Below are 14,229 nucleotides of genomic sequence, written 5' to 3' on the forward strand. Positions count from 1 at the left end.
TTTTGTGAGTATGTGTGTAATATTAGTCAAAGGGTGGATTGATATAATAATTATTAATAACTAATTATTACACCCTGAAACTGTGTGAAATGTGTTAGAATGTGTGAGTATAGGACCAGTAAAGACTATGACATTGAACTACTATTTAGCAATGTGAGTAAGAGTTAGGCCAGACAAAGGACAAGGAGAACTATCTACAGACAACTGAGAAACCAAGATAAAGAGGCCTCCCAATTTAGGGAGGAGAGAAACTGTTATGAAACATGGTGCAGAATATTGTGAGAACGGCGATAACTGAGGAATGCAGGGAGTAGGCTATGATAAGAAAGTGTGTATGTATGTGTGTATGTATGTGTGTGTGTATGCGCGTGTGTGTGTGTGTGTGTGTGTGTATGTATGTGTGTATGCATGTATGTATATGTGTGTGTGTGTGTGTGTGTGTGTGTGAACTGATGGTCAGGAGAGCAGTTTTAAAGTGGAAAACTACAGCCCGCCTACAGAGGGGAGGGGTTTTTTGTATGACGTATGAGTATAAAAGATGGACTCTGAAATTGTGATTGCAGAATTCTCAATGAATAAATCTCTGACTATGCAGACTGGGACTCTGTCCGTTACTTAAATCCCAAAAGACTTACAACCTTTTGGGAGACGCACAGAGACACTGAAATAGTTTGTTAAATAATTCACTTAACACTGTCCCAGAACACCTTTTATACTAGGATACATACAACTCGCATAAACACGATTCATCCTCAGCACAAGGGAGGAGGCTTGGGTGAAATAGAGAATGTTGTAACAAGACACCTGCTCCTGATACATTTCTCAGAGGCTATTTCTGGGTGTTCACCCAAGAAGCTCAAGGTTCTCTCTTGGGTTAACACACACACACACACACACACACACACTGAAACTTCCTCCTCTTGTGAGCACAAAGGTAACTAGTTATAACACATATCATATAGCAAATACAGTGCTATGAAAAAGTATTTGCCCCCTTTCTAATTTTCTCTACTTTTGCATATTTGTGATACTGAATGTTATCAGATCTTCAACCAAAACCTAATATTAGATAAAGGGAATATAAGTGAACAAATAACACAACAATTACATATTTATTTCATTTATTTCATAAACAAAGTTATGCAACACCCAATTCCCCTGTGTGAAAAAGTAATTGCCCCCTTACACTCAATAACTGGTTGTGCCACCTTTAGCTGCAATGACTCCTTCCTGTAGTTGTTGATCAGTCTCTCACGTCGCTGTGGAGGAATTTTGGCCCACTCTTCCATGCTGAACTGCTTTAACTCAGTGATGTGTGGGTTTTCAAGCATGAACTGCTCGTTTCAAGTCCTGCCACAACATCTCAATTGGGATGTATTACATTATAGCAACCAATACACACAATCATATAGCCAGGGTTAAACAATTAATAAGCTTATGTCATAATTTTTCCACCACAGGACTATCATGGGTTTTTGGTCAATATCGGGGCTTGAAAATACCATGGTATTTTCCTTTTTTTTTTCATTGTACTACCATGGTACATTTTTGTAAGGGAAGTACACTGAATTTAGACTGCCAAATGCCTATTTAGACCCCATCGCCATCTCTTCAAAGTACTAAATATAGTCTTGTTCGTAACATTCTCTATGAAATGGGCTTTTAAATTATGTGTAATTTAATGTAATGAGATTTTAAGTTGTTGATGTATGTCCATTTTAAAGTGGTTAAAATGAATGAAAACGTTGATGACGGAAGTATGATAAACTAAAGAAAATATACATTTTCATCATAAGAAAATGTATGTTAACCTTTTGAAAATACTAATATGTGACTGACCGGCTCGATTCAGTCTTGTGTAGCAACATTTGAATTTTCTTTATTTTTACATTGGATAAAAGTAGAGACTAAGAGAGCGAAAATGGTTTATCATACATTACAGTTGAAGAACAATGAGGAAGTAATTCTGCTTTGAAAGTTGATAAACTTGTAACTCCACTTTTGAGAAAATGGCCCTTTCATGTTTTGGTACACCTACTGGAGAGCTCTTCTTTGTTTACATCCATTCAGCATCATTCACACCCTCTTAAGCCTTAGCCCCACCCATCTCTTTAAGGAAACACATGTGAGGCCATGTGCTAAACAGAGTAAGTGTGGTAATGTGCTAAACAACCAAAGATTTCAAGACTAAAGGCTGGTTTATACTACGTCTATCGACATGTCTGTAGACAGTTGTCGCAGTGACATCATGAACATTCTATTGTCGTCCGACATCAAACTTGTCGTTGTCCTTATTAAAAAGTATAAACACAAAAATGATGCTGATGTCAAGCAGCCTGGTGGTCCAAAATAGCATAAATGGTGTATTTTAACACCAATAAACACATGAGTTTAAAAATGTATTTGGTATATGTTAATCTAGCAAACCAGGCAACTAAAAGCAACTTTCAAAACAATGTTTTGGTTAGTTACCAGCTTGTTAGCTAGCTAGCTGACATTAAGTTCGCTGGCTAGCCAGTTCAAATAATGACCATATCATATAGCTGACAAAGTCTTAACTTTAGCTAATTTGTATTCATTATTACAGGAAAAGAAACTCACAACAAGATCATTATTTACAAGTTAAGGGCGAGCTAATTACAGAAAATAGCTTACGGTTGAGAGTGTGACGAAATAAAAGCAGGGCATTCTACCAGGGAATTTTTGAACTTTGACGCTGTCTCATTGGCCTAACGTTATATCCTAATTTGACTTTGGTGCAGGTCGTGTTGTTCTTCACATTACCGTCTCTGGTAAACTCACACTATATCAAATAATGCACAGGATACAGAAGGTGTAAACGGTACAGTGAAATGGTTACTTGCATAGTGGAATATTTTGTTTAGACAAATATTTTGTTTAGACATATGTTTACGTTCAAATGCCTCTCCTGTGAAGTAGTGACGCGCGACATACGCCTAGTTTCCTGAAACGAGTCACATATTAATGGACCAAAATACCAACAAATCTCAAAATGTATAGGTAGATCCAAAAATTTCATTTCAGCCTGTGGTGCCTGGCCTTATTGCAGGGAAAACCAAGTATATGCTATTTTCTAAATCACATTTTAAAAAATCTGATGATTTAAGCGTACGTAGGTACATTGCATTGTGCACTAATTGATCATGTCCCTGAGTATAAATAGGCTTTCCTACAAAAAAAACATGTTGATGAGTTAGTTAAGAAATTGAGAATTACAATACTCTTCCTGTACAGGAAGAGATCATGCCTTTCATTAAATAGCAGAAAGCAAATCGTTTAGTCAACATTTATTCCAGTTATCGACTATGGCGATATCATCTGTTTGAATCCAGCTGCCACTTTATTGAAGCATAGATGCGATAGGTTCAGCACACATCACTGTATTTTGTATCAGAAAGTAGGGCTGGGCCTCTCTGAAGTCTCAACCGGTTAATCGAGGTACTTAAGGTATTGTGTACATGTAGGTAGAGTTATTAAAGTGACTATGCATAGATAATAAACAGAGAGTAGCAGCAGCGTAGAAGTGTGTGTGGTGGGGGGGGGTGGGGGGCGGGGGGCAATGCAAATAGTCTGGGTAGCCATTTGATTAGATGTTCAGGAGTCTTATGGCTTGGGGATAGAAGCTGTTTAGAAGCCTCTTGGACCTAGACTTGGTGCTCTGGTACCGCTTGCCGTGCGGTAGCAGAGAGAACAGTCTATGACTACGGTGGCTGGAGTCTTTTACAATTTTTAGGGCCTTCCTCTGACACCACCTGGTATAGAGGTCCTGGATGGCAGGAAGCTTGGCCCCAGTGATATACTGGGCCGTACGCACTACCCTCTGTAGTGCCTTGCGGTCGGAGGCCGAGCAGTGATGCAACCAGTCAGGATGCTCTCAATGGTGCAGCTGTAGAACCTTTTTAGGATCTGAGGACCCATGCCAAATCTTTTCAGTCTCCTGAGGGGGAATACGTTTTGTCGTGCCCTCTTCACGACTGTCTTGGTGTGCTTGGACCATGTTAGTTTGTTGGTGATGTGGACACAAAGGAACTTGAAGCTTTCAACCTGCTCCACTACAGCCCTGTCGATGAGAATGGGGGTGTGCTCGGTCCTCTTTTTTTTTCCTGTAGTCCACAATCCTCTCCTTTGTCTTGATCACGTTGAGGAAGAGGTTGTTGTCCTGGCACCACACGGCCAGGTCTCTGACCTCCTCCCTATAGGCTGTCTCATCGTTGTCGGTGATCAGGCCTACCATTGTTGTGTCATCTGCAAACTTAATGATGGTATTGAGTCATGCTTGGCCATGCAGTCATGAGTGAACAGGGAGTACAGGAGGGGACTGAGCAAACACCCCTGAGGGGTCCCCGTGTTGAGGATCAGCGTGGCAGATGTGTTGTTACCTACCCTTACCACCTGGGGGCGGCCCGTCAGGAAGTCCAGGATCCAGTTGCAGAGGGAGGTGGGTCCCAGGGTCCTTAAACGGTTCACCCGATATGGATGAAAATACCCTAAAATAATTAAAGCTGACAGTCTGCACTTTAACCTCATAGTAATTGTATCATTTCATATCCAAAGTGCTGGAGTTGAGAGCCAAAACAACAAAACGTATCACTGTCCCAATACTTTTGGAGCTCACTGTATATGACCCCCTGATTTAGATGTAAATGCATTGGAGAATATTTTAAATATTGTTATAGTTCAAAAAGTATAAACGCTATCAAAAATATTTTCTTAACTAATCTAAGTTGGGGACGTCTGCACATTTGAATGTTGGTTTTGTTTTAATGTCTTAAAGCAAGCCGAAGAAATGAAATAATAATAATAATATGAGTACTGTATGTAAGAAATCTAGAGTTTCTTGCCTTCAGCAAGCACAGTAAGAGAAGTATGTAAGACATCTTGTGTCTTGCCTTCACTGAGCACATTAATTAGAGTATGTAAGTGTGCTAGAGTGGCCTTGCTTTCAGCAAGCACATCAATAATAATATGAGTATGTAAGAGTGCTAAAGTGGTCTTGCTATCAGGAAGCACATTAATGACAAAGCGCAAGGCACGCCCTTCAGGTCTGCTATAGGTGACTATAAAGGCAACTTCCCATTCCAGACTGTAGGCAACTGGAACTTGGTAACCATTGAATATAGTATAGTTGAGTCAATTCCCAATGATTCTCTAGATGAATAGCATAACTTCTTTAAAATCGCGGGTATAGTAGGCCATAATAACGGGATCAAGCAAATTATGAATTGAGCGTTTTAGCGACAGATGTACAAACATTGCTTGCTTATCCTCTTGGACTGTGCTGTGGATGTTTGACACACTTCAATTCTCACCTAAATTAATGTCCTGAGTAGGCTACAACTATTTTGATGGTCCAACTGCGTCTTCTTTTAATAACAAGTAAGTGAATAACCATGTTGTTTGAAACAATTTTTTAAATGGTTAAGAATAATTTTTTTTGTCCAGGTAGCAGATAATGGTAGCAGATATTCCTGGATACAGCCCTTAGCCATGGTAGATATGGGTCATATACCACGAACCCCCGAGGTTACACGAACCCCCGAGGTGCCTTATCGCTATTATAAACTGGTTACCAACGTAATTAGAACAGTAAACATAGATGGAGGAACATAGCCTATTGCCTGTAGCCTACATGGTAAACTGTAAGTGTCACTTCACTTTTTAGTATGGAAAACGACAAATGATTTGTCAACAATATTCACACAATTAGTCTTTATAGAATAACAATCTAATGTAATAAATTACATGTGGAAATACGTATGTGAGTAAACATTAGAAAGCCAGCAGCAGATGAAACACAAAGTGAATTCTCTCCTTCCTCTCTCCAGTCTAGCTAGCTAGGTTTAGGATATTTATGGTGCTTTCAAGACAATTGGGAACTCGGAATAATACGAGGTCATATTATGACGTCAGTGATCTTTTCTGGTCAGAAAGTCGAAGCTCTAGAAAGAGGCCCGAGTTTCCGAGTTGGAACTCGCGAGTTAGATGAGGGTTCAAACGATTGTTCCCAGTCGGAGCAAATTTTTTAGTTGTTTTTTCGAACGCGGCATTACTAATCTCGGTTACCTAAAAGTAAAAGCAAACGGAAACCAGTGTTGTGCCATGTTCGCGTTTTTTCCTGTCAAATTGGCCTACTTAAATTCTGTCGGAGGTGGTTTAAACTGCATTCTAATGTTGACTTTGCTTAAAGAAAACGGTATCAAGCGATATGTTTTATACATGCTCAATTATTGAGTCTCGGGGGCTGCCGGAGTGGAAATGTGAAATGAAAGTTATGGAACGCCCTCGTGTGGCTCTTTTTATGGGGAAAAGTCCTCAATGAAACTGACATTCAAAGTAGCCTATTCATTTAAATGCTATTGTAGGTTACCATTTGATACATACAGTTGAAGTCGAAAGTTTACATACACCTTAGCCAAATACATTTAAACTCAGTTTTTCACAATTCCTGACATTTAATCCTAGTAAAAATGCCCTGTCTTAGGTCAGTTAGGAGCACCACTTTATTTTAAGAATGTGAAATGTCAGAATAATAGTAGAGAGAAAGATTCATTTCAGCTTTTATTTCTTTCATCACATTCCCAGTGGGTCAGAAGTGTACATGCACTCAATTGGTATTTGGTAGCATTGCCTTTAAATTGTTTAACTTGGGTCAAACATTTCGGGTAGCCTTCCACAAGCTTCCCACAATAAGTTGGGTGAATTTTGGCCCATTCCCCCTGACAGAGCTGGTGTAACTGAGTCAGGTTTGTAGGCCTCCTTGCTCGCACACGCTTTTTCAGTTCTTCCCACACATTTTCTATAGGATTGAGGAAGATGATAGCTAGCTATAGCAAGCTAACGTTAGCACCTTTTCAACAAGAAGCAACTGTGACAACATTGATCCTAAGCATTTAAAAAAAATAACTTTCCCATTGAGCAAAATCCACAATCCACCTCTCCAAAGAAAGCATGGATCTGGGGCTTCTGCAAAATGCCACCAGATCCGTGATCGTGCCTGCACTTGGCAGGCTGTATAGAAAATTCCACCAGAGCCTTAGAATGGCCGAATTACCACAACGCCCAGCCACAAACACCTTGAAAACTTGCTCTAAACAGTAACACCAAGATAACACATTTTGGTTCTGAAGGTTGTGGGAATGTTCCCTGATCATTGCACCAGTGTTCCCTAAAGGTTCAAATGGATGGTTTTCTTAACGTTTGGTTGTATTGAAGGTAGTGGGGAACGTTCTGGGAACGTTACAAAGTTAGGAAAGCTCTCTGAAGGTTACAAAGTTAGGAACATTCTGGGAATGTTCTCTGAATGTTGCCAATGCTCCCTAAAGGTTCCCATAGATGGTTTTCTTAACTTTCTCATAAGGATGCATGAATTAAACAAAATATATTTAACATTTTATTTAGAAGATGTGTACACACACACACACACACACACCACACAAGATTACACAATTAAATATAAACAATTAACACATTTATAATTTCAGTTAACAGGTTCAGAGAAATCTGCAATCTGATTGACACACACACACCGGATTACACAATTGTCTTGTCTGGTCACCTTCTATGGTACAGGGGAGTCAAGGGCTCACTCCTCCACAACCTCCTCTGCAACCCTCTCAACAACCTGTAAAACAAACAAAGAGTTCTTAATTCGATAAATACTATTATCAGGGTTCTTACGGGCATTGTATCTTTCCCAAAAGTGTAGCATTGTGCATTGGTAGTGTATTGGTATTCAACTTATGTTATTATTTAAAAAATTATGACAGATAAAATGTGTTCAGTGCTTTTTGATCAGCAAATCTGAAATCATATGCAATTGCTGGGTTTTAAATACAAACCAGAATGAAAAAAAAGAACAACTCAATCCAATGCTTTAAAGTCAATGATGAGGTGTGCCATTAGTGCACACTTAGGGAGGTAAAGCAGAGTTTCTTAAACTGTGGGTCGGGACCCAAAGTGTGCCCTGGGCATGTGAAAGGTGGGTCACGAGTTAATACATTTATAATCACATATAATACTATTTTTTCTTAATTTGGGTCATTGGAGGACAGTTAATTCCTAATTTGGTTCTCGAGCTGAACCCCTGAGGTAGAGAATTGGAACATAACACAAATCATGTCACACAGAACACACACACACACACACAAAGGTGATGAGAGAGAGAGAATGCTGTATCTGTCAGAAAGTAGACTAGGAGCAGGACCTCAGCAGAACCCAGACCGGGAAAGAAGGTCACCACCTGGGCCAAATTATTGTTACCGACTATTGGTGTATTCTCTGTGTAGCACTAACATTGGTTGTGATGACAGTGGGTCAAACCAAATGCTAGCCAAAAGCAAGGGGAGATATTGTCTAGATGCTTTTTTACAGTGGAGATCATGTTTATCAATTGCCTGGCTGGGCTGATTGGACAGAGATGCACAGTGACCTTTTAGATGGAACAGCAAATAGGGATTTCGCCGTCATAGCTGGTGTTAGTCGTGAAATATACTGAACAAAATATAAATGCATTATGCAACAATTTCAAAGATTTTACTGAGTTACAGTTCATATAAGGAAATTAGTCAATTGAAATAAATAAATAATGCTCTAATTTAGGGATTTCACATGACTGGGCAGGTGTGTAGCCATGGGTGGGCCTGTGAGGGCATAGGCACACCCACTTGGCAGCCAGCCCCACCCACTGAGGAGCCAGGCCCAGCCAATCAGAATTTGTTTTTTTCCCCACAAAAGGGCTTTATTACAGACAGAATACTCCTCAGCACCCCATCCCCCCAACCCCCCTCAGACGATCCCGCAGGTGAAGAAGCCGGATGCGGAGGTCCTGGACTGGTGTGGTTACATGTGGTCTGCGGTTGTGAGGCCAGGCGCTACAGAGGGTAGTGCATATGGCCCAGTACATCACTGTGGTCAAGCTTCCTGCTATCCAGGACCTATATACTAGGCGGTGTCAGAGGCGGTGATGCAACCGGTTGGTAGAGCATGGCGCTTGCAACGCCAGCGTTGTGTGTTCGATTCCCACGGGGGGCCAGTATGAAAAATGTATGCAATCACTAACTGTAAGTCGCTCTCGATAAAAGCATCTACTAAATGATTAAAATGTAAATGTAAAAATAGTCAAAGACTCCAGTCACCCAAGTCATAGACTGTTCTCTCTGCTACCGCACCGCCAGCGGTACTGGAGCACCAAGTCTAGGTCCAAAAGGCTCTTTAACAGCTTCTACCCCCAAGCCATAAGACTGCTGAACAATTAATCAAATGCCCAAATGCCCCCCCCCCCCCCCCCCCCCTTGTTTTTACACTGCTGCTACTGACTGTTAATTATCTATGCATAGTCACGTTACCCCTACCTAAATTTACAAATTACCTCGACTAACCTGTACCCCCGCACATTGACTCGGTACCGGTACCCCCTGTACATAGCTTTGTTATTGTTATTTTATTTTGTTAATATTTATTTTATTTTTTACTTTAGTTTATTTAATAAATATTTTCTGAACTCTATTTCTTGAACTGCATTGTTGGTTAAGTGCTTGTTAGTAAGCATTTCACGGTAAGGTCTACACCTGTTGTATTCGGAGCATGTGACAAATACAATTTGATTTGATTTTACGTGATAACCACGTTCTGGATAAGTTCTGTTTGACATTAAGGGAATTCTTTGCGTAACTCTAATGCCAAAACATGCTAAATAGGTTCTTAGGAGGTTTTTGATAACAAACATAGAATGTTACCAAAACTAGTGGAAATCTGGACACTCAAACATCAGGGGAACATTATGGGTAACGTTACAAAGTCTTTCTCTCTCCCTAGAATTGTTAGCTGGGTTGTTAAGCATAGCCTAGGGCAGGGGTAATCAAATACTGTTTGAGAAGGTCAAGTCACACACATTTCCTAGCTGGCCTAGGGCCTGTATATTGTCCACATACAGGAGTATTATTCTGTACTTGAGAAAGCCCCTGAGGTATGTGCCACTCCTTGCCATGCCAAACATGACAGGCTACACCAGAGGCACAATAATGTGTGACATACATACTTTTGGTATGAGACTAAATAAATTGTGCCACTTGTAGCCTATTGCAGGCCTACTTCATATACCAGTTCCAATTCTGTCTCCTTGTGGCTAAAAAGTGGTGTGCTTGCAATTCTTTTTCAGAACCATGATGATCCTCTTCAGAAACCAAAGCCGCAGTAGATGGTCCCTTGTCATTGGTACTGCATTGTTGATTGGCGTCTTCAGACTGTTGCGCATGGACCACACAGACAGGCACTGGAACACTTCTACCTCCACCACACCAACACGGTCACAGTCCACTGTGGATGTTTTCAATTGTTCCCTGAATGAAACCATGAACAACATTCCATCCTCTATCCCACCTACCCACCATAACTTCCTCATGTACAAACACTGCAGGACATTCCCCCGCCTGCTGTCTCCTACACCCTGTCAGAATGACGTCTTTCTCCTGCTGGCCATTAAGTCGACAGCCATCCAGGTTGATCGCAGGATTGCACTTCGGAGCACATGGGGGAAGAAGGGATATGTTCAGGGTAAAAAGGTGAAACTATTGTTCCTAGTAGGTAAGTCTTCAGACAAAATACAGGGCTACCCACTGCAGAAGTTACTGGAGTGGGAGAGCAGGCAGTTTGGGGACATCCTGCAGTGGGATTTTGAGGACAGTTTTTTCAACCTGACCCTGAAGGAGGTCCACTTCCTCAAATGGTTCAGCCTGGAGTGCTACTGGGCCCACTATGTGTTCAAAGGGGACGATGATGTTTTTGTTTACACCAGCAATCTGGTGGAATATGTTAAGGACAACAAGCCCTCTGAGCAACTGTATGCTGGGAACATCATGTCTGGCTATCCAGTCCGGTACAAACAAAGTAAGTATTTCATACCAGTGGAGATGTACCCCAACAAGCCATATCCTCTATACGCTGGCGGTGGGGGCTACCTGATGTCAAGACTGACTGTGCTGAGCCTGGGAGTGGCAGCGTCCAGCATTGACCTGTTCCCCATTGATGATGTCTTTGTGGGCTTATGCCTACAGAAGATGAACATTACACCGACGCACCACTCTGGCTTCAAGACCTTTGGGCTCAAAAAGGGGGTGACACACTTCAACCCCTGCATTTACAGGGAGCTCATGGTGGTGCACAAACTGAATCCCACAGAGATGTGGACAATGTGGTCTCTACAGCAGGACCCAAATCTGCAATGCTTTAGATCAAGGATGTGAGTATTTTAGCTGGAAGCTCAGCAGTCCAAGCTCAATTAACCATTGGTGTACAGTATATAGTTAGCAGTTTCTATAATGCTGCTCCATTTAAATCCAAATATAGGGCTCTATTCAATCTGTATCGCTGAAGCGTTACAAATGGCGTGATAGAAATGGAAAGGTAATTTCCGATTGAGCCGACTTATGCAGCATTTAACGTGAATGCAGTCTCCGCTAATGTGGAAACATTGCCTTTAAATTTCAATCACGCTGTAATGCTGAACTTCCACGATACAGATTGAATAGAGCCCCAAGTGACAATAAATTATCTCGTTTGGCTTTTCTTGTCAGGCGGCAATGGAAACTCCCCAACAGTTCTGCAATTAATCATTGATGCTTGCTTGCATAAATGTTCCCTTCATCAACGTGACATGGCTTGCGTGTACTCTGTCTTACATGCTCTGTCTGCTAGCATTCTCTTTTTTTGCCTTTCAAAGTTTGCCCAATAATACCTTCCAAGTACTTACATGCCTTATTGTTACATAACATTGCATCATTCAATTATCATATAAAATATTGGAAACAGATGGTATGATGCTTATGAGTTTCTGTCCCTAACTTTTTGAATGTCAAATATATGTAAAAAATATATATATATAAAATAACAGATCAATTAAAAATAAGACGTTTATGGATAGATATTTTTTATTTTATTATTATGTGTTTCAAAACATGTGCAGGAGCTCATGTGAAATTACCCTTTTAAACACATTTAATATTACAGTACAGTGAGGGAAAAAAGTATTTGATCCCCTGCTGATTTTGTACGTTTGCCCACTGACAAAGAAATTATCAGTCTATAATTTTAATGGTAGGTTTATTTGAACAGTGAGAGACAGAATAACAACAAAAAAATCCAGAAAAACGCATGTCAAAAATGTTATAAATTGATTTGCATTTTAATGAGGGAAATAAGTATTTGACCCCCTCTCAATCAGAAAGATTTCTTGCTCCCGGGTGTCTTTTATACAGGTAACGAGCTGAGATTAGGAGCACACTCTTAAAGGGAGTGCTCCTAATCTTAGTTTTTGTTACCTGTATAAAAGACACCTGTCCACAGAAGCAATCAATCAATCAGATTCCAAACTCTCCACCATGGCCAAGACCAAAGAGCTCTCCAAGGATGTCAGGGACAAGATTGTAGACCTACACAAGGCTGGAATGGGCTACAAGACCATCGCCAAGCAACTTGGTGAGAAGGTGACAACAGTTGGTGCGATTATTCGCAAATGGAAGAAACACAAAATAACTGTCAATCTCCCTCGGCCTGGGGCTCCATGCAAGATCTCACCTCGTGGAGTTGCAATGATCATGAGAACGGTGAGGAATCAGCCCAGAACTACACGGGAGGATGTTGTCAATGATCTCAAGGCAGCTGGGACCATAGTCACCAAGAAAACAATTGGTAACACACTACGCCGTGAAGGACTGAAATCCTGCAGCGCCCGCAAGGTCCCCCTGCTCAAGAAAGCACATATACAGGCCCGTCTGAAGTTTGCCAATGAACATCTGAATGATTCAGAGGAGAACTGGGTGAAAGTGTTGTGGTCAGATGAGACCAAAATCGAGCTCTTTGGCATCAACTCAACTCGCCGTGTTTGGAGGAGGAGGAATGCTGCCTATGACCCCAAGAACACCATCCCCACTGTCAAACATGGAGGTGGAAACATTATGCTTTGGGGGTGTTTTTCTGCTAAGGGGACAGGACAACTTCACCGCATCAAAGGGACGATGGACGGGGCCATGTACCGTCAAATCTTGGGTGAGAACCTCCTTCCCTCAGCCAGGGCATTGAAAATGGGTTGTGGATGGGTATTCCAGTATGACAATGACCCAAAACACACGGCCAAGGCAACAAAGGAGTGGCTCAAGAAGAAGCACATTAAGGTCCTGGAGTGGCCTAGCCAGTCTCCAGACCTTAATCCCATAGAAAATCTGTGGAGGGAGCTGAAGGTTTGAGTAGCCAAACGTCAGCCTCGAAACCTTAATGACTTGGAGAAGATCTGCAAAGAGGAGTGGGACAAAATCCCTCCTGAGATGTGTGCAAACCTGGTGGCCAAGTACAAGAAACGTCTGACCTCTGTGATTGCCAACAAGGGTTTTGCCACCAAGTACTAAGTCATGTTTTGCAGAGGGGTCAAATACTTATTTCCCTCATTTAAAATGCAAATCAATTTATAACATTTCTTTTGATTTTCCCATGATGTCAAGCAAAAAGGCACTGAGTTTGAAGGTAGGCATTGAAATACATCCACAGCTCCACCTCCAATTGACTCAAATGATGTCAATTAGCTTATTAGAAGCTTCTAAAGCCATGACATCATTTTCTGGAATCCAAGCTGTTTAAAGGCACAGTCAACTTAGTGTATGTAAACTTCTGACCCACTGGAATTGTGATACAGTGAATTATAAGTGAAATAATCTGTCTGTAAACAATTGTTGGGAAAATTACTTGTGTCATGCACAAAGTAGATGTCCTAACCGACTTGCCAAAACTATAGTTTGTTAACAAGAAATTTGTGGAGTGGTTGAAAAACTAGTTTTAATGACTCCAACCTAAGTGTATGTAAACTTCTGACTTCAACTGTATATGTAGGATTCTATTGCTGCAGTAGGACTATATGCAAATAGACTATTGCCATTTATGGATCTGTGCCATTCACTTTGAACTGGACTGTGTTTACTGCATGAGTGGTCATGAGTAGATGCAAAGCGAGAGGTGCATGTAGCCACGTGTTCACATTTGTTCATACAGTATCCTTTGCTAGTTAGTGAGTTATTAGCCCAGTTAAAGATCATTTGTAGTCAGCAATGGGGGAGTGATTGCTTCCTACAAGAGCACAAAAGCGGTACATTTCTAGACATGTTTGAAAAGTCAGTCAAGTAAAGAGCTTTCTTTTGGCTTAAAGGGGCAGTGTTGTATTTTGAG

At 41.0% G+C, this 14,229-nt stretch overlaps 1 protein-coding gene across 1 annotated transcript; it reads left to right on the plus strand.

Moving 5' to 3' along the window:
- The first annotated feature begins 5,108 nt into the window (after positions 1-5,108).
- LOC311112150 (N-acetyllactosaminide beta-1,3-N-acetylglucosaminyltransferase 4-like) lies at positions 5,109-11,839 on the plus strand. The gene is made up of 2 exons (XM_084155124.1): positions 5,109-5,397; positions 10,178-11,839. The coding sequence occupies exon 2, from the start codon at positions 10,182-10,184 to the stop codon at positions 11,259-11,261; it is 1,080 nt and encodes a 359-aa protein (XP_084011250.1). The 5' UTR covers positions 5,109-5,397; positions 10,178-10,181; the 3' UTR covers positions 11,262-11,839.
- Positions 11,840-14,229: the final 2,390 nt, after the last annotated feature.

Source organism: Coregonus lavaretus, assembly GCF_964263955.1.
Source record: "Coregonus lavaretus genome assembly, chromosome: 38".
NCBI classification, from domain to species: domain Eukaryota; kingdom Metazoa; phylum Chordata; class Actinopteri; order Salmoniformes; family Salmonidae; genus Coregonus; species Coregonus lavaretus.

What these genes read in the sequence shown, in the direction of transcription:
- LOC311112150 (XM_084155124.1), top strand. Translation starts at nt 10,182, where the DNA reads ATGATGATCCTCTTCAGAAACCAAAGCCGCAGTAGATGGTCCCTTGTC.